Source organism: Anopheles moucheti, chromosome 3, assembly GCF_943734755.1.
Source record: "Anopheles moucheti chromosome 3, idAnoMoucSN_F20_07, whole genome shotgun sequence".
NCBI lineage: Eukaryota > Metazoa > Arthropoda > Insecta > Diptera > Culicidae > Anopheles > Anopheles moucheti.
In genome coordinates, this window is record NC_069141.1 from 36,636,369 (window position 1) to 36,660,623 (window position 24,255).

The 24,255-nt window shown below is 41.4% G+C and overlaps 1 protein-coding gene and 1 non-coding gene across 2 annotated transcripts; one reads left to right on the top strand and one right to left on the bottom strand.

Moving 5' to 3' along the window:
* The first annotated feature begins 141 nt into the window (after window positions 1–141).
* LOC128303147 (forkhead box protein I1c-like) lies at window positions 142–23,081 on the top strand. Its single transcript, XM_053040007.1, has 10 exons — window positions 142–599; window positions 3,154–3,230; window positions 18,720–18,780; window positions 19,588–20,044; window positions 20,117–20,222; window positions 21,633–22,006; window positions 22,078–22,156; window positions 22,236–22,296; window positions 22,378–22,458; window positions 22,552–23,081. Coding segments are annotated over exons 1-10 (1,395 nt in total). The 5' UTR covers window positions 142–598; the 3' UTR covers window positions 22,650–23,081.
* Trnad-guc (transfer RNA aspartic acid (anticodon GUC)) lies at window positions 7,097–7,168 on the bottom strand. Its single transcript has one exon. It is a non-coding gene; the product is annotated as a tRNA-Asp (tRNA).
* Window positions 23,082–24,255: the final 1,174 nt, after the last annotated feature.

Sequence of the window (24,255 nt, forward strand, 5' to 3'; positions counted from 1 at the left end):
AAACGTGTTAGCACACTCAAAGGATTAAACGCATCGTTATAGCAAAATGAGCCCCAACAAAAGGTGCCCATCTTACATCGAGTGAATAAAAAGTGCTGTTTGATACATTTAGGAGGATACAAGGAGTGTAACCGTTTTTTTAAATAGGTAAATCTATTCAAACGCCAACAGTGCACATACATGGGCGCAAGAATCGTTTTGTTGCTGAAACTGCAATTAATAAACGAAACCAGTCCACTACAAAAGAAGAATTCTGTTCTTTTTTGTCAACCGTATCAGTTTGCAGACTAAGGAATAAAAGTAACGAATTTGGAGGAGAAAAAAAAAGTGCAACGTGCAAGTTTGGATGCAAAATCCTAGATCCTGCAATTATTGATTTCGGTGGTGAATTTGGCAGCCCTGCGTGAGGAAAAATTGAAAACAGAAAGAAAGTGTTGGTGTTCGCTGCTGATCATGTGTGTGGTGGTGTAGTAAAAACGACATCAGTTTAGTGACGAGTTGCAGTAAAAGTGCAGTAAAAGTTCTTATTTTACCAACGGTGGTAAACCATAATTGCCTTAAAATTTCTACGATACTTATTGGAAGTGAAATCGACTACAGTAAGTATGCGGATGCTGAACAAGGGTGATGGGAGTTGTAGCGAGAGAGTAGCCCTTACCTGTTAGATTAAGAAATTTAAATGATATAAAAAGAACTTCTACTTCTGCTTTTGTGCCCTATCTTCTCCATAGAAAGCTAGAGTTGCTATAAAAGATTTTCTTTATGAATGAAGTTGCTACATCTTTTTTGGTTATTACTTAAACTGATTAAACCAACCATTCATAACGAACGAATGCATAGTTTTTGGAAACGTTTCATACACTTTGTGTCACATTTTGCTACCCCTTTCGACACCCCGTTTGATTATGCTGCGATCTATCAGCAGTCCACATTGTTGAATGCACAACTGCAGTTGCACACGTACAATGGAGACGCATTGTGCCGTGTTTTGCAGACAATAAAAAAGAGAGCCGATCGCCATACACTGCTGGAACGGACGCACCTTTGCGCAACTGCATTTTAACAGTATCTGCTGCTATCAGGGTGGAGCTGCAACAGCTATTGTCTGGCGTTAACTGCCGCCCATACGCCTTGATGCAGTTGCCTAGTTGCGTGATATGTCAGGTGCGCTGCAGGGGCATTATCAGTCCCCCGGTATCGAGTGCAACCCCATGGCCAAAGGATTGCATTTTCCTCCTTTGGCACGTGTTCGGTAGTGCGATGCAGCAAATGGCGCTATACGAACGGAAGTGAAGCGATTAGGACCTTGGAAGAATATGGCGAAAAAAGGTGCTCAGTAGAAACTATCGAGCATTGGGCAGGGAAGGGTCTCCCACATTCACACATGCTGCGGAGACCAAGCGCCAAGAGCAGCAGTTTAAAATTTATTTGTTGTTTGTTTACGCTTTCTTTCCACACTTTAGTCCCAAAACAATTCCATCGTACGGTTGAGGCATAATATTATGCGCTTCAGTCAACCGGGCTGATTAAATCGCTGCTGTTCGTAATGTACCCCTTGGGAAGTTTTGATTTCTCTATAACCAAACAAATATCAATTAGCCCATGTCACAAAAAACGCCAACAACGCACCGAAGCTGGGTGGATTTGGGTTTGAACAGAACAGAGGAAAAAAATCCTCCTCCATGATAAGCACCCCGGGGGCGATCCTCCATTATCGCTTGTGAATGGGAAAGTGAACGAACTTTGGCCAAATCTGCTGGTAAAGAAAACGGCCACGACGACAAACGGTGCCCGAAACCGTTTCTCGGCTGTCCATATTTCAATTGCATCCGAAGGTTAGTCTACACGACCGGTCTGTCTTGCCGTCATCGACAATTTTAACATGGTTGATAATGATTCGCACCAGAAAAGCTTTTGATAATTCTTCTTGCTGCTGAAATTTGCGACGAACTTATTTTAGTTCGCGCATGTTACACCTCCGGCATGAGTTTCTAGAACATGAGCGATCGCGATCGTGGCAGGTTTTTTTTTTTTTTTGCGTAGGATTCAGCTGATTAGATAGCTGGAAATCCCATCGAAGAATGTTTCATTTTCTGGTGTTAAACCCGTTTACGAGCGAGTAAACTTGTTGGGTAATTGATAACGAATTGTGATGGATGAGCAGGGTTGAACTTGGCTAGCATTATACCAATATTAATCTCGTTCATCTGATGCTGTAACTGTAAAATATAGAACAGCTGCCTTATATTGATGTCTTTTAGCTAATCATACTATTTTTTTATGTTTCCAATAACATGATGCTCTTCTGTAATTGTTATTTCACCTCGAATTACCCTTATTGGGCCCCAAAAGTTTGTCCATCAAGAAGCATCCATAGGTGGTAGGCAAATAATTGGCAATTTAGGATATTTTTCGTTAATGATCACACAATAAAAAAGAATCCCGAATACTAAGTTCATCCCAAATCTGTTTACAACAGGTACGCGTTGTGCTCTAATTGACGAAACTCATCCCCAATTCCTGATTGGGCGTATCGGTGCTACAGCTCTGATTAGGTTATCAATTACGCTTTGACTGTTTTGTGCCTCAGTGCCCTGCAGATTTTCACGTACCGCACACGGTTGTTTGTGCACTTTTTTACCTACTTGTCTACCATTATTAATAGCTCGAGGATATTGGCGGATGATAGGACTGATGCGTTAGGTCGGAAGACCTGTTGCTCGCGTAAAGGGGTGTACTATTCGAAAAGGATCGAATTTCGACGCCAACATTGCGTGATACAGCAAAAGGATATGTTTTACTGTAGTTGGATTACACTGGATACTGCCGTGAGGTCGGTGGGTTGCTTGAGGATCATAGGAATATATTTTCCTAATAACCTTATCTTAATAGTAGAAGGTGTGGGTGTTTGCAAAACAATTCTTTAAAGCAGATGAACTCATGTTTTTAAAGGTGTTCCACAATAAAAATATATAATTGATATTTCATGTTTTGATTTGCTGCGTATTATGCCCAGGATAATTACAAGGAGAAAATGCCTTGCACAAATTGTACAATGCTCAATGCAAGCTTCACTAACCATACGACAAATGCCGTCACCATGGATGAATAAAATAAAATAAATAACAAAATATTCATGATTTTTATTTTCAGTGTTGGCGACAACCGCCAACAGTGACATGGCGCCGCCAGACGGGCCCATGCAATACGACACGAAATGGTCTCCGATGGTAAGTTGTAAATAATTATTTTTTTCTATTTAAATTTAATCAATATTATTATATTAAGTATTGTTAAATATTATTTTTGGGCTAATTTATTCATAATTATGTTTAATATTTAAATTTTCCTAAATATTACAAACGTTAAACCGATAAGCATTATATGATCCCGAAGGTTAACGGGATCGTTAACGTAAAACATTATGTTTTATCTTAGATGTGAGAAATTTTTAATTAGTTTACCATTTTTTAATCATTCCAAAAAATATTATGACTGCTGCATCATAAGGCAAAGGTTATGTTTGCATCCCCTACGAGCACAATCGCAATTACACAAGCGCAATCGGATTGTTTGTTTATTTGGCAATATTTATGTACCAACTTACCAACTCACAACAAACAAATTTTAAAAACACAAAAAAAAGGTTCCTCTCGCGCTCTTGTGAAAAGAATCTAACATCTCGTTCAGACCGATGTGTTGTTTGAAGTGTTGCTATTTACTTTGGTCGTTCGCAGCAAGCCGCGACTGTACGGTAAGCAGTCAATCGAAAAATTGACAATCGTTCAATTGTTTTTAATGATTGCAGTGAAACATTCAGTGCTTTTACAGTGAGAAAGAAAATATTTTTTATCAGAAATCATAACATGTAGCAAGATTTTTCTATCTAACGGAAGGGAAAGCAAAATGTCGCGCAAAATGATTTGGCAATCTAATCTTTTCTCAACTCGGTCTTAATTAAAGCCACATTATCCTTCATCGGTTCCGTCATGTGTTTTATGCGTACCTTCCTTCCGTGGCCAGAGCAATCTTCCGGCGCAGGTGTATATTTCATGCTCCGGTTTTTACCCTTAGGACCACCGCACGGTGAATTTCCGTTCCCTAGCTACCATTTGCTCTTCCCGCTTTGCTAGACTTGCAGTGTCTTTTAACCTGCCAAAAATGGTAATCGATACTCACCGGCACGCGACCCTTTCGGTACCGAAGGGTTCATCGCTTTCACCCACCCCCCAAGGTACACGGTCGATTGGGCGGAACACGTCTCATTTAACCTATTACCAACACGGAGTATCAAGCGAGCGAGCGAGAAATGGATCGTCTTACGGTTTCGGGGCAAGTTTCTCGATTTTCCCGATTTTCCCATCGCGCACAGTTGATGGAAATTCGCATCGAAACCCGCTGTACGCCCATACCGGCAGGGTCCATTAACGAGAGGACATTCAACAGTGTGTTGTACCTTCCCTTTTCCTGGATGTGGATAACTTTCGGAAGCTACCGCAATGGGGCGGCGGGGGGAAAAGGGGGACTATTTCGAGGAAAAAAAAGGCTACCGTTTAAAATGTATAAAAATAACGTCATCTAAATTACATCATTAATTCCCATCAGACAACAATGGCCGGTCGTGCGTGCGTGTGTGCTTCGGACGTTGGCGTGAATTTAAGATACGTGTCACACGGGTGCTGCAAATGGATAAAACAAAAACAAAAAAACGCCAGCAACGATCGAGCTGAAAATGAAAGCGAACAGAACTAGACCTAATTCTGGGGTCTCTCCTTGGACCCTCGGCACACAAAATGATACTTTCGCTTTTTTATACGCTTTGGCAGAATTATGTGATTTGGTGGTGGTATTCAACGATCGGCCAGCCCAGGGGGCTGGGAGACTGCCGAAAGGAAACGCGAGCTGGCGGATTAGTTTAAACGCAGTGCTACGCACAGGTGGCATCAGGGGACATGGACCGGAAATTTATAGGACCGAAGAATTATAAGTAAAAGCAAAGAAAAAACCAACAAGTAAGAAAAAAATCCTTCCCCTTGTGTTTTTCGCTTCCATTTTTTTTCTCTCGATCGCCATATTTTTGTGCACGCGTGCGGTTCGCATTCGATCTCGCTGTTCTTTTCAAAACAATGTCATTGGGTAACCTAACGTATAAATATTGGTTTCACACCTCCATGCATTGCTCCTGTACCGGCCCCCTCGGTCACCATTCCGGCACACACTAAGTAGGCTAATTCCCTCACAATTTTTCCCCCGCCCGTTGACATCCGTGACATCCGGGGCGAAGATATTTGATTGTTTGTCTTTTTCAATCATAATTTCATTTCCACGCAAAGTGTTTGTTTTGTTTCGACGTTTTTTCGACGCCATTGCAGTTGAAGCGCTATATATTTTGTTTTGTGAGGTTAGGTGTGAGGAAAACACGCACACACACTCATTCACAAATGTACTGCATAGGTCAAAGGTAAAGCATTAAACAAAATGTTGATTAATGCACAGAAAGACTAATAACACTGTTGGAATTATTAAATCGTTTTACACAAGTTATAACAAATTTTAATAATAAAGTTACAGTCCAAAGGTCATCCCAATGGCCATGCAAATACAAGGATGTTCAATAAATGGGAGTTTAAACACGTTTTTCGCAAAAAAAAACCCAAAAACTGATTGATTTAAAGTATTCACCAGAATTTCCTTACCGTTGCACAGTACTGAACGAAAGCTTTTAATCTTAAATGACCATATGTCCTCTTTTCTTCTATTCTATTATTGGACGTTATGGAGTTTCATATTAATTTCGTTATCATATTTCGTTGTTTTGATATAATTCGTAGAAGAGAAATAGTATTTGTCTCATAAACGTTATTCACCCATAAATTCACTGTATTGCAGAGATCTTATGGATAACTAAAGAATATCATTGGGTGATTGAAAATTCGTTTTCTCTGCTTTCTTCATTGTAGTTCATAAAATGATGGAATTATTCTAATCAACATGCTGAACATTCCTAATTAGGTCCAAGTGTTTCAATGTTTCACTTTTCTAAATTCAGCAACAAATAAAGATGAGTTTCGAGAATTCTTGAAATTGATCTCGGTATGCGGTATTTTGCTTATTGGAAATAGTGTAGGTACACACTATGAGGGAATGGATAACATTTTTGATATCCTATTTTTGATGATTTTCATACGAATAACCCAAAATACGCGGGCAAACATGATTCTTTTCTGTTTAGAAAATATTTATTCCTTTGACCGAGTGCGCCCAGTTTATACTGGGCCCTTTCACGGTTCGGAAAAAGAAAAATCTCCCAAATATTTTGCATTGGAATGTAGCTTAAGTTAAAAGGATAATCAATATGGCCAAGCCGTTCTTATTGAATAACAAAACTATTCTTCCAATATTTAAATAATTTTAAATAACCAATGCGCCGACCTCCGAAAAATATTTTCTTTTCCGAGCCTGAGCCTGCCAAATGTTCTCTCGATTAGGCACACCCATCAACGGCAAGTTCAAACGGTGCGCCCAATCGATCGTGTTAGTAAATTGTGAAATTAAGGACCTGTTTAGACGGTTCATAAAATTTGGGAAATGATTTACGTACCGGGGCCACTTGGCTCACTCTCACTTTAATAAAACGACCTGTGTTTCCCCATCACGGATTCTTCTAAAGCGTGGCCATAAATTTTCTTCGAGCTGTTGAAGGGAGAAAAACCACGCAAACATGGCAGCGCGTGCGCTTGCTCCGTCCGACATGTCGAGGACTGCGAAATGGCGATCGACGAGAAGAAAGGAGCGCTATTAACTGGCCACTACACTGCGGGGTCAGTAAATTGGGGACAAAGTTTACGACCGCGTTTTGTGCTTGGTCGGTGCCTCCCATGGGATCGTTGACAAATGATTTGCCGCAGTAAAAAAGTTGTCACTGCGATTACTGCTACTGTGGGGTCATAATTTACACTCATCTTCGGTAGAGCGAGCGAACATTTAATTCTAAACACATGTAAAACATGAACGTTTAACACCGTTTCATAATGCCCGTTTGCATCAGTGGTGTTAAATGTGAGAAGGAAAAGCAGCGACATAAAAAAAAACTTTTCTCCCCGACGGGGAATCGAACCCCGGTCTCCCGCGTGACAGGCGGGGATACTGACCACTATACTATCGAGGAAGTCGGTAGGAAGGGTGTTCAAAGCTGTACTGTTGGTTTCAGCTGTTTCCCGATTGGTTCATGGTGCCTCTCGGCAGAAGATTGCGTGAAACATCAGGAAACGTTTTTATTTACCCTTTTATTTCTAACTTTAATTATATTAACTACATATTAGTAGTACGAAATAAGAAACTGTTCGTTCGTCACATTGTAAGCCAAACAAAATGTAGCAAGAAAGAATGTTTGATTCTTACATTTTGTGTGTGCCCTGATCGCCATTACCACTGAAAACCAGTTATTTCCCGCACTGCTGCACAAGTGGTGGGAGATAAACATCCATTCTCCCATTTGCAAGCTTCGGCAACTTTCATTTGGGGCGTGTACTTTGTGATTTCATTTTGAATCATATTTTTAAGGGATGAACATTAGTTTGTCTCTTGTTTATGTATATTGATTATTTATCGAATTAATTTTCATATTTGAGGAAAAAAATGAAAGCGAAAGATAAGGATGCTGTTAAATTAAAGTTAAATTAACATTTTTAAAAACAATTAAAAATCTTCTTCATAAAAAGGATCCTGAAGAGGATTCTCTAAAACATCGAAAAGGATTAAATTCTCTAAAACTATAAACGTTTTGAAATAGTTGCCATAGACACAATGAATTGATAACAAATAGTTGTCAAACACAATAATAGAACACAAAACTTTAAAATTAACTTAAAATTTGTTTGAAAAATAAACACAATACTATACGAAAAATGTATACCAAATATCTGGAAAAACTGGAGAACATAATATTCACAAAAATAGACTGGGAAGTGATGTGATAAAAATGTCTAAGCTTTCAAGGATAGCTTTGGATATTGCTAGAATTGTGATGATGGATGATGAATTGGAATGATTATAGTGAACATGGACCATAAGTGTATAGCATGTCTAAAATAAATTAAGTGATGGAAGGCAACGATAGGATCAATTCAAAATATCAACATGCAGACCTTAAAAATATCTAATGGTATATGTATGAATGAAACATTATTGAATCAATTTGTACAATTCAATATTTTTAAACTGAAAAAAATGTATTTTAAACCGGAATAACACACATTTAAAAATAATAATCAATGCATTGCAATCTATAATGATCTACGCAGAAATCATAATTTTTATTATTAATATTTATTGCTCATTGCAAGGTGACTAAAATGCACACAAATTTAACAAAGAGGAATACATCATTCAAGATTCACTATCAAAACATTGTACAATTAGATGCACAATTTTTAGCAAATATTACTTCACACAACCTATGGCCTTCGACGGATGACACAGCTATCGGTGGGAGAACAATTCTATTAAAAGGCAATGAAATTCCCATTGCAGAATCCGCCTCTGTAGCGATACACGTTCGAACACCGACGGCAAGGTTGGTAGAGGCCGGTGTTTTGATAAATCGGTGCAGCTAAAATTAACACCCACACCCCGGTATTGTGCGCTGCCGAACGATGTACCGGGAAGTATTTCCTCTCGCCACTCACAAGACGAAGATGTCATCGGACACAATGTAAATGAGCCAAACGACAGCTATTAGTTCGCTGTCAGGCACCTTGGGCCACGCGTTTCGGTATACGTTTTTCACGTTTGCCTTTTGGCTGTCCCACTCCCCAGAGTGCGTGTGTCCCCGGGACACGCATTGGAAAACGATCCGTCCCCGCACGGTTTCGGAAGTCGGATGCGGCTCTTGAAATGCCTTCCGGAAGAAAACAAGCTGCTGGTGTTGCATTTCCCACTCGCACTTGAATAATTGTCCCCGGGCAGGCAGGGCAGTGGGAAAATTGAACCAGCGAAGAACAAGAAAAAAAGGTTCCATGTGAGGCGACGCACCGCGCGGTACCGGTTCGCTCCATTAGTTGCGATTCAATCAAGCTGAAAGACGCATACCGAAGACGCTTCCCCGGGTGAAGGTAGAGCAACGTGCCGGCGACGTGCCTGACAAGAGAGCCCTCAAAGTGGTGTCCGATCAGCAGACTGGCAACATTAGACTGCCATTTATATTCGCCCAAAAGCCGTCCGCCGACCCGGTGTCACTCTTGTCGGCCTTTTGCTTTCGCAAGGACCCATTGCACTGGGTCGACCCGGTGTGGTAGCATCGGGCCACCCCCCCGTCCAAGTGGTCCGCTTACATGGTTTCTGATGCGCTCTTCAGCGCGCTCTACACAGCTGTTCCGAATATTTCAATTAGAACACAGCAGCCAAACCACTTGGAGGAGTGATGAGCCGGAGACACACACGCACAGAGAGGAAGAAAAAAAAACGCCGAATGTTTTCTCCCTTTCCACCCGACTGGTATTTTTCCGAATCGCTTACCGAAACACCTACACATTAAAAATAGCGATCTTCGCTGTCCCGGTGTGCTCCATCCAAAGCATCCCCACGCACGGTGCAGCGCGCGCTTCTACTAGAAGGTGTTCCATTTTGTCCCTGGCATTTTATTTTCCTTCTTGCTTCTTTATCATCCAACAAAAGTGTGTAATTTTTCGTGGTTCACTGGACAAGCACACGGATCAGGCGACACCATGCGTGACAGGCACGGGCAAAACAAGAAGGAAAACCCGGCGAACGGATACGGATCATCGAAATGGGTGTGACAGCGACTCGAGACAAACGGCACAGGGAAGGAGAGCGGTACGGATGGCGACAATCATACTCGACATAATCGGGTGTCGTAAAATATGAAGTGATAATGTTTTCCATAACCTTGTCATACAAGGATACGCGCTTATGTAGCGTTTCAATCATGCCCCGAGGGTAGAGTTGTGATCGATTCACTGATCGAGGTGTGTAGAACATAGCGAACATAGAACAAATCTTGTACCTCTAGGTGTATAACAGCTCAGTAGGATAGAATGTTGAAGAGTAAAAAGTATATCAGCTTTTAAATTGGGATTAACTTTGTTAATTCTCTAGACTTTTGGGAAAATGGATAACTTTTTATAAAACGTCTAAACGTTTTAAACGTCTGTTCGGTCGGCCTTGTTTATATGGGTGACTCGATGCGGAATCTTTTGCATTTTAAATTGATAGAATACCCAAATGATGAGCAGCAAATATGGAACGTATATTGAGTTAAGTGACATTTGAAAAGGTTTATTGAAATATTTCGATAAATGCTAAAACTCAATATAAGAATGTAACATTATTTTTTGAAGTTTTTATTCGTGTAGAATTATCGTTAGTGCTGCGTTATAAACACTACTGTTTTGCTTTATGAATCTTTTGAGCAAAGTCATTCAGATAAACCTTTAGCGAGGAGTCATTCAAATGAAAAATCGGCTCTTAAGATTAATTAATCCTTAGAGTAGTCTTGAGATCCTCAACGAAAAGGTTGAATGTCATCAATCTTGGATGATTTTAGAAGATTCGTGAATCTTTGGAATAGAGATTCAGAATCAATCAATCATCATCAGAATTCAAGGTTCCTTAAGATTCATGAATCGGAATCAGATTCACCCAAAACTAATTGACATTAAAGAGACCAAGATTGGGAAAGTGCCATTTACACCGAACGAGTGAAAATAATTCGTCAAGTTCGCGCGACCGGATAAATCGAATGCACCAAACGTTTTAATTCGTTTCGTAAATAAGAGTGCTTTTAAAATAAAACACTAATATTGTAATTGATTACTGTTACCATTTACTGATGATATCGGGCACAACTACTAAACAAAATAATACAGCGCGCACATATAAAATGCAATTTCACGTCTCTAGTTTATTATTTATATTTTATCGCGTATTTGATCGTTTGAAAAATCTTGAAATCTATTTAAAACATGAGTTATTTCCAATTACAATATCGTTTTTTTTTTTCAATTTTACATTGTTCAAAATGGAAATACGCATTTTGATAGATGATTAGTTTTCATATCCAAGAAATGTTCAATTTATTTTACCCTGGGAAATAATGTCTGTGTTAAAATGCTAAACAAGTCAAAATATCTTGCAGGTCTTTCTAGAATTAATTAAGCTCTAGAGTTATCCCTACTTATTGTACTATAATTTCTCTCGTCGATGTTAATTTAATCCATAGTTGAATAAAATGGTTTAAATTCATATTTAACAAAACCCATTTCAACAAAATCTTCAATGTTGAGGAAAAGTGGTGGTTTATCTGATAGCTCTGAACTGAATTAATTTTCCACTAGATCTATAAACTTCATTAAGCTGTTCAAACAGATTCAGATTGAAAAATATGGAATAGAACTAATCATTGATTTTCTTTCTAAATTCAATGCAAAAACAAACTCTTTTTCAAACTTTTAAGAAAGATGATCCTATTTAATTGAATACTTCTATCGTAGCTTATTAATGATATAATGCGAGATATAAAAAAGCCATAGGTGATAGAAAATTAAGTAAAACTATACACCACACGCACTCCTGTAAGATGATCTTCCCTCGAAACATTATCTGCCTGTAAATTGTTTATTTTTTAACACCACTCTGCCTGTAATAATGATGTTTCCTTGTTCAAAAGTCAATTTATGGCCGCTGTGCGAGGTAATCTCATTTTATGATCTACCATAAAACGAGATATAATTGAGCCACTACGTATCGAATGTTTTCGTCACCGGCAGCAACCCATCATAATAGCAGTCGTAAATCAATACGCTCTTCGTACGGCCACCGAAAGCCGTTCTTTAACCTCCACATAGCCAGCATCCAAATTAAAATAATCTACCAAAGCCTCCGTCGCCTCTGAGCGTGCTAAACGATGATGGAAATATGATCGGAACGTTTGCTAGTTAATTTTCAACAAATTAAAAAGTATTAAAATACATCCATTCACTCGTTCGCTGGGTAGGGGTGTACGGGTAACATACAGATTGTCATAAAATTATCACCACCTTCATGGGAAGAGGGCGCCTGGGGCCGTAATTCATCTGTCGCTTGAAGTGTGAAGCAACTTTTTCGTTAATGTACCGGACACCAAGCGAAGATACGACGAGTGGAAGGTTTTGGAAGAGAAATGAGAAGTAAAACTTGAGTCATTATGGCGACATTTTCGCGTCATGTTTGTTGAGGTGTTAATGAGATATTCTTCTTGATAGCTTATATTAAATCGATATTACATTTATTTTCAATTAGAATGTTTTAAAGCGATCTCGATTTTCTATCTCAATTTTTAAAAAATCAGCATACGCTTACCGCGCAAAACTGTCTTATTGATTTTTTTTTTGCATCTTTGCAACAAGTCCCAACCTCGATCTTTCAAGTAGGGTAAACGATCTGCAATGCGCAGCAACATTTGTCATCGATTACCATACCGCGATGACAATTGTTTGTTATTTTTACCGTACACATGAATCATAAACGTTGCCTCTGAACGCAACGGCACGGGGCAAATCCAATGGAATTCTTTGCGCTTCCTTCAGCCCAGTCACGGCACAAAACCCTCTTCATGTTCCGGATTTAGTGCATCTGCCTCGGCCCGTGTGGACATCATCCGCTGAGCGGCACTGGGGATTACGGCGGAAATGTAAATCCCACCGAAAAGCGGGCACGTCGTCACCAACCGGAGCAAACACGGGAGCTCCAGATTCCGCGGTCTGTCATCTCCTGGGGTCGCCCGGAGGTTTTGTCGTTGTGGTTGGGTCTCCCGATCTTTGAGACCTTTTGAATGGTGGCCCTTGATTTTGTGGTAACCTGCGTCCTACACTGTCGACAGGCCGATCGAGCCTCGCGTGTCGATCAATGTGCAAAGCAGCTGTGAAGATCATGTTTGCCTGCCGTTAAATTGCATTCTTTGCATGTTCGTCTCTCTCTCTTTGCGTCTCAAATTTCCCGGCAACATCGATACGTACTCCGACAGGCTGTTTAGGAGTTCAAACACCCGTCGTCTGACTGACCTTCAAGTGGAATCCAGGATAAAAAATGAAACCAATTTGTCGCCTATTCGACACGCTCTAGAAACACTATACGCAAGTTTGCATGCTGGTTCGAGACTCATTACCGATAACTGCATTTGGACCTGGAGGATCGAGAACGGCAAGGAAATTGCCGTCACCTCCAATCGTCAACGCGCCCAAACGACCCTGTGCGCAAAGCCGTACCGTGCGTCATGGGCATTCAGCTACTATCAGCGAAACACATCTTTCTCCGCACTTACTGTGCACGATCGATTCGTTGCCGATGCCGATAAGCCAGCGAATATGCAATTGCGCAGAATAGACGGCAATGCAGTAGGAGAGCTAAATGGAACTGCGCCGTGGAATTCTAAGCTGGTTAGAATTGTGGCTGATAGGGACTTTTTTCGCCTTCGTGCAGAAATTGGAAATAAATTTCCTATTTCCTAGCTGTGCAATAAAATAATGAAACAATTCTGTATGCCTTACGTCCTGAAACGGATCTCTTAAGACACTTGCAATAGAAAGTGAGCACATTTCCAGAGCGCGAGATAAAATAAATTTAAACGAACAACAAACAAAAAAAAGCAACCTGTGAACTTCGCGTAACGTTTTGTTTGACACACCGGCGGCACGGACGGAAAGTGCAAACGGGAGGATAATTTACGAAGTCGGCAGTTCAGGGTTTCGTTGTTTACAGTAAACATCAAATTAACAATTTCGATACACCATTCGAATGCATCAAAGAGCGCGAACCAACTGCAAACGGAAACAGGAAACCGTAAAGCTTCGCGCGCAAGTCGCGCAATGTCAAGTATGCTAAACAAAAAATATGTCCTGAGCGCTTTTCACGCCATCGGTGGGATGGGGACTGCAGATGAAGCAGCATAATCAACTCGCACTGGCCCCCGGCCGGCTAGTCACCGTAGCATTTAAGCGCAAGATTTATGGCGTTGCTTTGCACTCTTAAATTAGAAATTGTACAACAAAATGGTCATAAAAATTGGGCGACTAGAATGGTACGAAACTTATCGACCGCAACCGGAAAGCAGCAAGAGGGTGGTTTATGTTTCCTTATTCTTTTCGGTTTTTTTTCACACACAAGAACGAACACGCGCTACTCACGAAGGTGTGAAATAACAACAAAACTCGGTCAGAAGGTCACGGGACACCTAATGCCAGCATCTTCTGTCCACCGTCCTCGCAAAGGGCAGGCCAATAAAGCAAATCCAAAATGAAAAAAAAATGTATATTTTTACTGTCCCATCACATCTCGGATGCAACGTGAAGCCGTGCCGGGTCGAATTTTCGCCCGTTGTTATCAATCTAAATTATTTGACTGCTACAAATGTAAATATTTTCGTTTGCTGCACCGTCAACACAGTTGACCGCGTTCGTGTTAGCTTGTAATTTAGTGACATCCGATATAACCTGCTGGCTTCGATGTTATGGCAGCATTCGCATTTGGGAGTGGCGTGGCAAGGAGTCCTTGTCGATCTGTCATGATGCGGAAATGGACACGATGAACGATTGGTGTCGATACAATCACTGTTTATTCGTATGTGAATTTAACACAAACAAGTGTATTTCATATTTTCTTTAAATTAAATTACATTTACTTCTAAAATTTCATAATCTTTTCCACTTAACTCACACTCATGTCTTGTTTTCCCGAATCTACATTAAAAGTTGCTTCTTTGGATTCAAAAGAAATATTCGTCGAAAATAACCACTGACTGGTGTGATGAAGCGTTCGAAATATAGTTAAGAGCGTGTTTCACCGGCACCCGTACGCTTTTCTTGCTCATTTGAAACCTTAGGACCACGATCGTACGATCGTAGCAAAATAACAAAAAAATGGAGGAAGGTTTTCTGATGAACGTCAACGCAACCAACAAACTGCCATTAATCACGAACTAATGGATCAAAACCATGCTCAAGCATTTATTCATTCGGACGGAATGCTTTCACTTGTGTTGCACGGTGTGTAACACACACTGCATTTGATGGTTTGCATGTGTCTGCGACTGAATCACTGTTCACCGTTGTGATCGTCAGAAATGAAATTAAATTCATTAAACAAAGATAAAGATTGTAGAAAACATTTGATATGGCAAGGGACATGAAAATTTCGATTAGACACAATTTTTCAACGTCTTGCTTGAGAGTTGTTTGCAAAATACCATTAATGACATATATTTGACTATAATTTTATGAACTTTGGCTCAAGGCAACCGATAAAGTGATGCCGATTGCATATAAGACAGAAAATAGTAATCAGAGGTGCAGAGATATGGATAGCAGAGTAGCAAAAGTGACAAAGTCTTTGTCAAAATTTTCTAAACCTGTTGGGCTCGAAAACTTTGAGGATTCTTGTTGTTGTTGAAGTTGAAGATAAAGAAGGTATTGATTTATGGTCAATTTAAGGCACCAAGCCACCAGCAGTATTTTAGAGTATGCAAATTATTTAGTCCTTAGTGACGATCTGAAATGGCTTTACAAGTTGGATAGTCAGGTGTCATTTTAAAAACGTGTCCAAACTACAGGAAGGCTCCTGATGACCGTCTATTTCGATGTAATAGCTGTACCAATCAAGAAATTATTCTTGGAAGCAATTCTATAAATTGTTCTCCATTAATCGATCATATATAGCCTGGAAACAAAATTCCACAAATAAACACTTAAAAGTCGAAGTTGGAACAGAATGTTTTAATTACCAAGACTTACGTGTCTGAAACATAGAAAGAACACACCACCAAGTCTCAATCAAGTCAACTTTTCTCCTGCATTCGACTTTTGTCAAACTAGCTTGTGTTCGTCTAGATCTTTACGAAAGATAACTTTTATAAGCTCTAACTATAAAAATCGATCTTCAATACAAAACAATCTGTTTAAATGCATCTGAAAGTTAAATATTACTCGCTATGTTATAGTTTTAATGCAGAAGATTATAAACTGTAACTGAAGGAATGATTTTTAAATAATTAACCCTAATTCTTTCAATTCATTCGGCAATTCAAGATTTTCATTTTGATAACATGATACTCAAGATTCCAATAATATCTATCCCAAAGACACGCAACAATCTTGACTTTCCTAGATCAAAACAAGTGTGAAATTAAACACATCCATGTACAGTCCAACGTCGGTGGTCATAGCACGTGTCGTTTGAACTTGAAGCCAGGGAATTCATTCCAGACCGGAAAAAACTGCCTTGCTCGTTACCTCGATTAGAGAGAACTTGGGATTTCCCTGGAAACGGAATACTCGTGGCAAATACGATGCAGTTTCCTCCATTTGCTTTGGCTCGTGCCTCAATTCCGAAGAATTGTTATCTAGCACATTACAAGCGCAACCCGCCATGCGCCCGGCCGTATCAGGTTGTACAAGTGTTCTCCTGTGACATGTGCTCATGATCCCGCATTATTGTGACCCGATTTGTACGCAATGTCAAGGTGAGCTCCGTGAGAAATTCAGGACATTATGGTGCGACAATTACCAGCCCTCAGCGCTATTTATGTCGCACAAATCACCAATTTAACCTCTGCGGATGTAATGGACGTATTTCTGAAGAAAAGTCATCGATCACCGCGAAGAAATGACCCAGAAAAGTGAAGGATAAGTTTTATCTCACCGTTGACCTAGCATTTCGCGATACTTGTCAAAGCCGTTCCGACACTAGCTGATGCTGAGAATGATCGTTAGGTCCAAAAATAAAAGTTTATCGTGCAAAAATGGTTCAAGAAGTGCAGCAGTATCGCTCACCATACCAAACCCGATGAACAGTGCAACCAAAATGTGAGTGTATGTGCTATTTTTTAATTGCGAAATAATTGTTCGTCTCGGATGAGCTTGCACGTATTGTGACAACCCTGTTGCTGTTGTTCCCTTTTTATTGCTTTATATGGCGTAAATCTAGAAGCTATAAAATTTAATAATATATACCGTTTTGATTATCATTTTTTACTATTTTTGTGAGAAACACACAGACTTTACATATTGTTTTGCTGCTTTAAACCTTGAACAATTTCGACGTAAATGACATTGGTATGTCAAATAAATTTTGAATGAAACTACGTACCGTCACTATGTTTTAAAAATTAAATTCAAAATCAGAATTCACTTGGAAAATTTCTCAAAAATCTTTAATTTTCAACAACAGTGTGATAGGCACACAAGAAAGACGTAGTACAAGAACGGGACGCAATGTTAAGAAGCAAGCAAATTTCACCCGATGAATGAACTTCCGTGAAGGAGCGTGCCTTTTCGTCCATTTTCCAGATGACCAAGCGCGTCACAACAGATGCACTATGCAGGCTGCAGTTTTGCACCGTGTGGGGTGCAGTTACCTCTGGGCAGCTGCGGGTTGTTGTTAGTTCAAAAACCATACACTGACGTGGGTGTCTTGGTTTCGTTAGGGCCAGTTGTTACTTCCAGCCGGACAGACGAAAGACGTAATACGTTTAGTGTGGAGTCCTCTTTTTGCACTAAACCGTCTGTTGTCACGTAATCACGTTGTTGATCCATTTTCTTCCGGAGGAAACAGATCTGCCTTCGGCTGCCATCGTGCCGATGCAGCGAGCACGAAACAAACAAACAAAAAAAAAAAGGAAATCCCAAATCCGATCGTGCATTCGAGTGCCTTCACATGTAATTCAAGTCATTGCCTTGTGCATTCGCAGACGAGGCGTTCGCCGGGGGTTGAATTAAAGGACCCACGGGGAGAACCGTAACGGAGCGGGTGTGTAAAAACGGATCCTCAATGATCCGACCGCAGTGACCGACCGCGAGCCAACCCAATCCGTGGCACGTAATGGCCTCGCGATTGGGAGTGATTTATGGGCGTAATTAAATCACTTCATGGTATGAATACCGGGGCCGACAGATTCAGCGCGATGCGTTGCGTTTGGGTGAAGCTGTATTGATTCCTTTTCTTTTCGTCTGTGGCTACGTCGCAGCTACTTTCACACACCCGCACTCGGTACCATTTTGTTTTCGTACACTGCACTTGCGGTGCGTTTATTGCACCATCTTCATATCTAGCGGTACGAACGGTATTGTTGACGTGAGTACACAACATAATGAATGTGCATTGCGCCTGGGCAGTTAAGAAATGAGTGCGGTAGAAGAAATTGTATACAAAATTTAATTTAGTTTTCATTCCGACTTTGTTGGTCTATTACGGAACAGTTCAGTTTTTGGAACAATAAGTATTTAGATCGTCAACTTAGTGCAAGTTTTTAATACCGTAAATGATACGAGTAGTTTAATAACTTAATTGAAAAAGTGTGAAATACATCACATTCTCTTCGAAATTGCACCAAGTCTGCCTTGTAAAAGAAAAATTGCAGCAAATAGACGTCAACCATGAACCCATGGAATGTTGATTATTAACTTAATAATAAATAAGCAAATTGTTTCCTTAAACGATCGTAGATGCTTTTTGTTATTTTCAATAAAACGGCAAGGCCGTATTGACTTATTTTAATTTTAGAACATAGCTGGATAGTCAATCCTTGCCACGTGGGTTTGGTCCGGATTGGAATTTGTCTCGGTCCTGTCTTGTGAAGACCAATACACCACCGGACCGAGTCAAATGATACTTACTTAGAGTACTGTTTTTTTGTGAAACTTACATTGATTAACTTTGTTATTTTGTTACAGAACATCATCAGCATGCCGACCAAGATCAAGCAGGAGGGTTTCAACGTATTAAGTCACCTAGGTACGTAACGTTTCCATATCACACTAGCTCAGGGCGTGCGGTTTTGTAATAAATTGCCAACGACTTTATGTATGCTACTGCTAATGAATGCTGGGCCGCCGTTCGTAACTAGGTTTCTCGGACATCGTTCAGTATCGCAGTTGTCTCTATCAACAAGAACTGCTTGCCCATTAGCAAAGGACACCAGCAGTCGTGCCATCATTGCTGTGGCCGGCTGCAAATTAACATAGAATTGCCATTGACACTAGTAACGGACTAAGTAGAGCATCATCCCGTTCCGCGGGCCAAGCCCTATCCATTCGCGGGCTATTTCAATGAAAAAAAAACGATGCTATCAGTATGCACTGACCCGCTACGACCTTTTTTCAATCGCTTATCAACACGTACTGCTCTGACGTTTTTCTTGCTACCGAGATTAACGAAAAGAAACCAATCGAAACCGCTCGATGAAGCCTGCTCTGTTGCGTAAAAGCTTCAGCCTCTTCAGCGGGAGGAATGAATGCATCTTGACCAGCGCTTGTCCGGGGTGTGTACTCGTGCACGCTCGTGCGGCCACATGTCCGTAACGAAACGGACAGCGCAGTAGGAAACATACACGCGAGCTCTGCCGAAGATGACTGGCAGCATCTTGCGAGGATGGTTAGCCCATCCCGCGTGGCCACAGATACTACGCTGTTACAGAACTTTGATAACACATTTATTATAGAACGCCGTACGTTCGTAACTGCTGCGGTGATGCTACTCAGCACTGTCTTCATCATTGTACTGTAATCTCACACGCACACACTAATAATGCACTGATTTCAGACGTTTACCATCCCCTTGCAGTATCGTTACCGGCGTACGATCAGGTAAAATCTTCATCGCCCTCCTCCCTGCAGCAACTGCCGACCGTGATTGAGCGGCTGCACGAGGAACCAGGAGGCTCTCCTGACCATCAGCACCAACATCATGCGCAACAGCAACATCAGCAACAACAGCATCAGCAACAACTTCATCATAATATAGGTTCTCTGGCACTATCCTCCAAGACGCCCACTCAAGGCCCTGACGATCTTCCGACCAATAGCTTAGTATCAGATGATCTACATGGTGCGCAGATACCGGCGACGCTACCACAACCCAACTCCACCAACAACAACAACAACAACAGCCACACGCCCAATCAGAATCAATCCACCAGCAATCAGAGCTCCACGAATGCGACCACCACCAATGGAACAGGATCAGCGGTCAGCAACAGTAGTACCAATAATAGTAGCAGGTCAGTAGAGATGTGGAACATCCGGAGCGCGTAATGTCATTAGCTCATATTAATCGGAACTTCATCCTTCAGCCTTTCCACATATGATTGCAGCTCCACCACAAGTCCTACAGGCAGTCGGAACTCCAACGTCAAACCACCGTATAGCTATGTGGCGTTGATAGCGATGGCGATACAGGTAACTTCAGTTCCTTAATGTTTAGGAAGTGTATATAACCACTCAAGTAGAATTTGAAGTACTTCTCAGCAAAGTCTAGCGAATGATATATGAGTGCAGGATCACACATTTATACTGAATGATGCACACAATTAATCCTGGCGTTAAAGGCTCATTCTGTTTAACATGGCACCAACGTCCAACGTCGAGTTGACAAATTTTGTCCCAACACCTCGTAATATGATTGATAGTGCGCTACCTCGATAATATGCATTGGAACAGTACAATGTATTGTACTATCGGCCCGATCCGCTTACCTCGCACCACGTGATGCAATTACGGAGCAGAATTAATGTACATCACCGCCTAGAGTCAAGCACCGGCGATCGCAATACGTCTTCAGAATCTTTCGTAAGACGTGAAACGTCAACCATCTATCCCCAGCATCCATTACCATTATTTCTCGACTCCCGCGGACGCCGTGCACGGTTGGGCATCTTACGGGGCCCTATAGCCCGGTACATGGATGATACCAATCAACCTCTTTGAATGATGGTAGTGACACAAATTATATCTTCAAGCTGCAGCCTCCCGCATTTGCGTTTTCGGCTGGCGGTTGTGCCGAGCACACAATTTATAAATCGCCGTTTAATCCGACGCCAGTCTTGGCTGAAGTGGCTAGTCCCACCACAGCGTCGGATGGGTCCGAGATGGATCGTCAGATCAAATTCTTTGCCGAATGTGGGAGGTATGCCGATGAGCTTGGAGCTATGAGAGAGAAAATGAGCACGATTATTAACGCATCGTAGTTTATATTTATCATCATATGTCGCGCCGCATTGGATCTTGTACCCTGTGCCTCAGGGCAGGGGATCTAGATAGGGACGTTAGTGAGTGGGATGAAGGTTGTGTTCGACAAAAAATAACGAAAAGAAAGAAGATTGTAGCAAATCTTATTAATCTGTTATACACTTTACTGACGTTCCACATCAATGTTAGTATAGTCTATATAGTCTTTTATAATTCATTCAAGTCGTAAGCCTTCTTTTCCACTTTTTCAAAAATTTTCAAAGAGAATAGATTAAGGTGTAAAAAAGGTCCAAACCCCATTCCACCTTCAACAATATTCGGTGCGAGTTGGAACTCATGATTCATTAAATGAATTAATCATTGACAATCAAACAAAATCTTTGCGGGATTATTCTTTCCCAGAGATTAGTAAACCAAAGCTCGTTTTATTCCTTGGTGACTCCATAAACCCTATAGTCTTCTTTAAAAGACTGAAAAAGAATTTTAAATGATAGACCTCTGATTCCTTCAACAACTCGGTTAATTTCGTTCAAACTTTACTAGAATTTAATTTAACACATGGAAGACTCCGACTTATCAGTCCATTCGGGCTATGATTCCTTCCGCTTATCTGCCCCCCAGAGCTCTCAAATGAAACGTGCGACGTTGAGTGAAATCTACGGTTACATCACCTCGCGGTTTCCTTACTACGAGAAGAACAAGAAAGGGTGGCAGAACTCGATCCGTCACAATCTCAGCCTGAACGAGTGCTTCGTCAAGATCCCGCGGGAGGGTGGCGGCGAGCGTAAGGGCAACTACTGGACGCTGGACCCGCAGTACGAGGACATGTTCGAGAACGGAAATTACAAGCGTCGCCGGCGGATGAAGCGTCCATACCGGACCGGTCACTACTCGAAAATGTTCGGTGACTCGTACGTGACCAATCCGGGCAACTTTGGTCATCGACCGGTCTTTGCACAGAACCCATATCAGACTTACCCTCGATACGATGCCGGGTAGGTAGCCCGAATGGATGACGTTTGAAGTTTGAAATGGTTTCGTTATAGATAAGTTTTCCCATTCACAGTGCACCCTGGATGCCAACGACGCAGCTGAGCAGCTACACGTCCTGTTCCAGCCGGTCTAACTACTCTTACTCAACACCGGTGAGTTAGCGGGACGGACATTTTTTTTGTAGACGACCGTATGTCAACCTTTATCTTTATCTAGTATAATTTTTCACAGCTTCAACAGACGGTACAGCCTGTTACGATCAACACGTACGGATCGCTGTCAAATAATTTGGGTAAGTCAAAGCTTTATTATGAAAATTTCAAAGCATTCGGACTAATTGTTTGCAAAACTTTGGTGTACTTGATTGTCACAGATACCTTCGCCGTTTCGGGCAGCACAACACCTCCCTGCGCACGTCGGTTTGAGCCACACTACCCCTATTGGGACACGACCTGTAAGTTCTGCCACATCCTTCAGCAACATCCGCGCCCATCGATTAGTGAATAATATTCTTTTGGTTTTGTTTGGCTCCACTCACTCCACACAGTGCCACTTCCGGTTGTTAAAGACGAGCCCACGAATCAGATGAGCGTTACCTCGTCACAACAGAACTCCTACCAGAAGACTTATCTATCTCAACCCTAACGGCTAATGGTGAACGTCGGTGACGTGTTCAGCGTTCCGGATACTGCTGATGGTGCATCGGGTGATTCAGCATCGTGTAGTGACAGCATCATGCGAAATCTATGGCAACTCTCAACGTATCACCGTCGGCATTCGCTTCTGGACGATTCTTTGGAGAGCTTTTAAAGCGAACTTCAGAGAAAGAATAAACCCTGAAGGGTTGACAAATCTTTGGAACGTTTATCCACTCAAGCTAAAGCAACAGAGTTAAATATTTGATGTCACCTATGTAAATTTGATTGTTTTCTTTTCGCTCCTAAAGTTAGTTGATTTGTTTAGTGCAACTCGTAAGGATTAACTCATCTCATTTCCGAAACGGGAATGAAACCGCAAAACCTTACGACTACGTTTTGACGGTTGGAATAGAAATGATGGTTTTAACGTCGAAAAATAGGTTGGAAACAACGGTTAGACAATATGATTTTGAGCGTTTTTTTTATTTATTAAACCATGCAAGAAGCACCGCCAGAAGCTTATTACTTCGCAAACCAATAATGCAACCAAATTCATGAAACTATGATGCCGACTTTGAATTGGAGTTCAATCAAGAAAGTATGAAAATTACCGTCCAAAATTACTAATGCTTGTTGGCAATGGAGCCAGGAATTCTTTTTTAACAGGGGTACCAAAATGGTTTAAACGTTAGGTAAATAAATTCTTAGTTACGGTATGGTTAGTTCTGCACTGTACAGACATCGATGTGAACATTAAATAAAGCGTAATGTATAGTAAAATACTGTCAAACAAATAAACAACTAATGTCTAGGCGTTTCATTCATCGGGTCTCACCCCCCTCCCGAAGGTAATTTATTTCACTGTCCTGCCACACACAAACGCAAGGTGCCACAAATATTTCAACGATTTAACGCATCAATAGGCGAACATTTCATGAAGTCTGACGCGGACAGTAAAGCAATACAAACCAGCGTTGTGTGCGCCCGTCACGCCGGGGGGCGATTAATTTCCGAAGAAATGATTATTAATCATAAAGCTGTCGGCTGCCTGTCGTCGGCAATTTTTGTCATATTTTCCATCTCCTCGGAAGCACTCCCGCGCGGCCACCTTCACAAGGATCACATTTCCGACTTTGCCGCTTCCGAACCGGTACACACTCGGCGCAAGATCATCCCTACGGCTGTGGTGCGCCGCCATCGGCCGTAGTACAGTGCGCAAACGTAAGCGTAACTTTTGCAAGTAGCGATGAAATGGGAACTGCCTTCATCTGTGCTGTGTGCCTGCATCTCGAAGGGTACGGCGGAATCGGGATTCGGAGATGAAAAATTGCAATTTAAGCGCTTTTGATCGTGACTGCTGATCGTGTTGCCGCGCACATTTTGCTAAGCGATCGTGTTGGAACGCACATGCTGCATTTGTATGGGAGTGTGTGTGTGTGTTTGTATGTGTCCTGAATGAAGCCAATTGACACCTCACTTCACTTCGTTGCAATGCCCGACTGCCCGACACCCAAACAAGATCCCAATCGATCGTGTTTGCTTCCCGCAAGCGGAGCATAATATTTATGACGATTCAGACACCCTTCTCGCAATTGGACACCGACAAATGACGG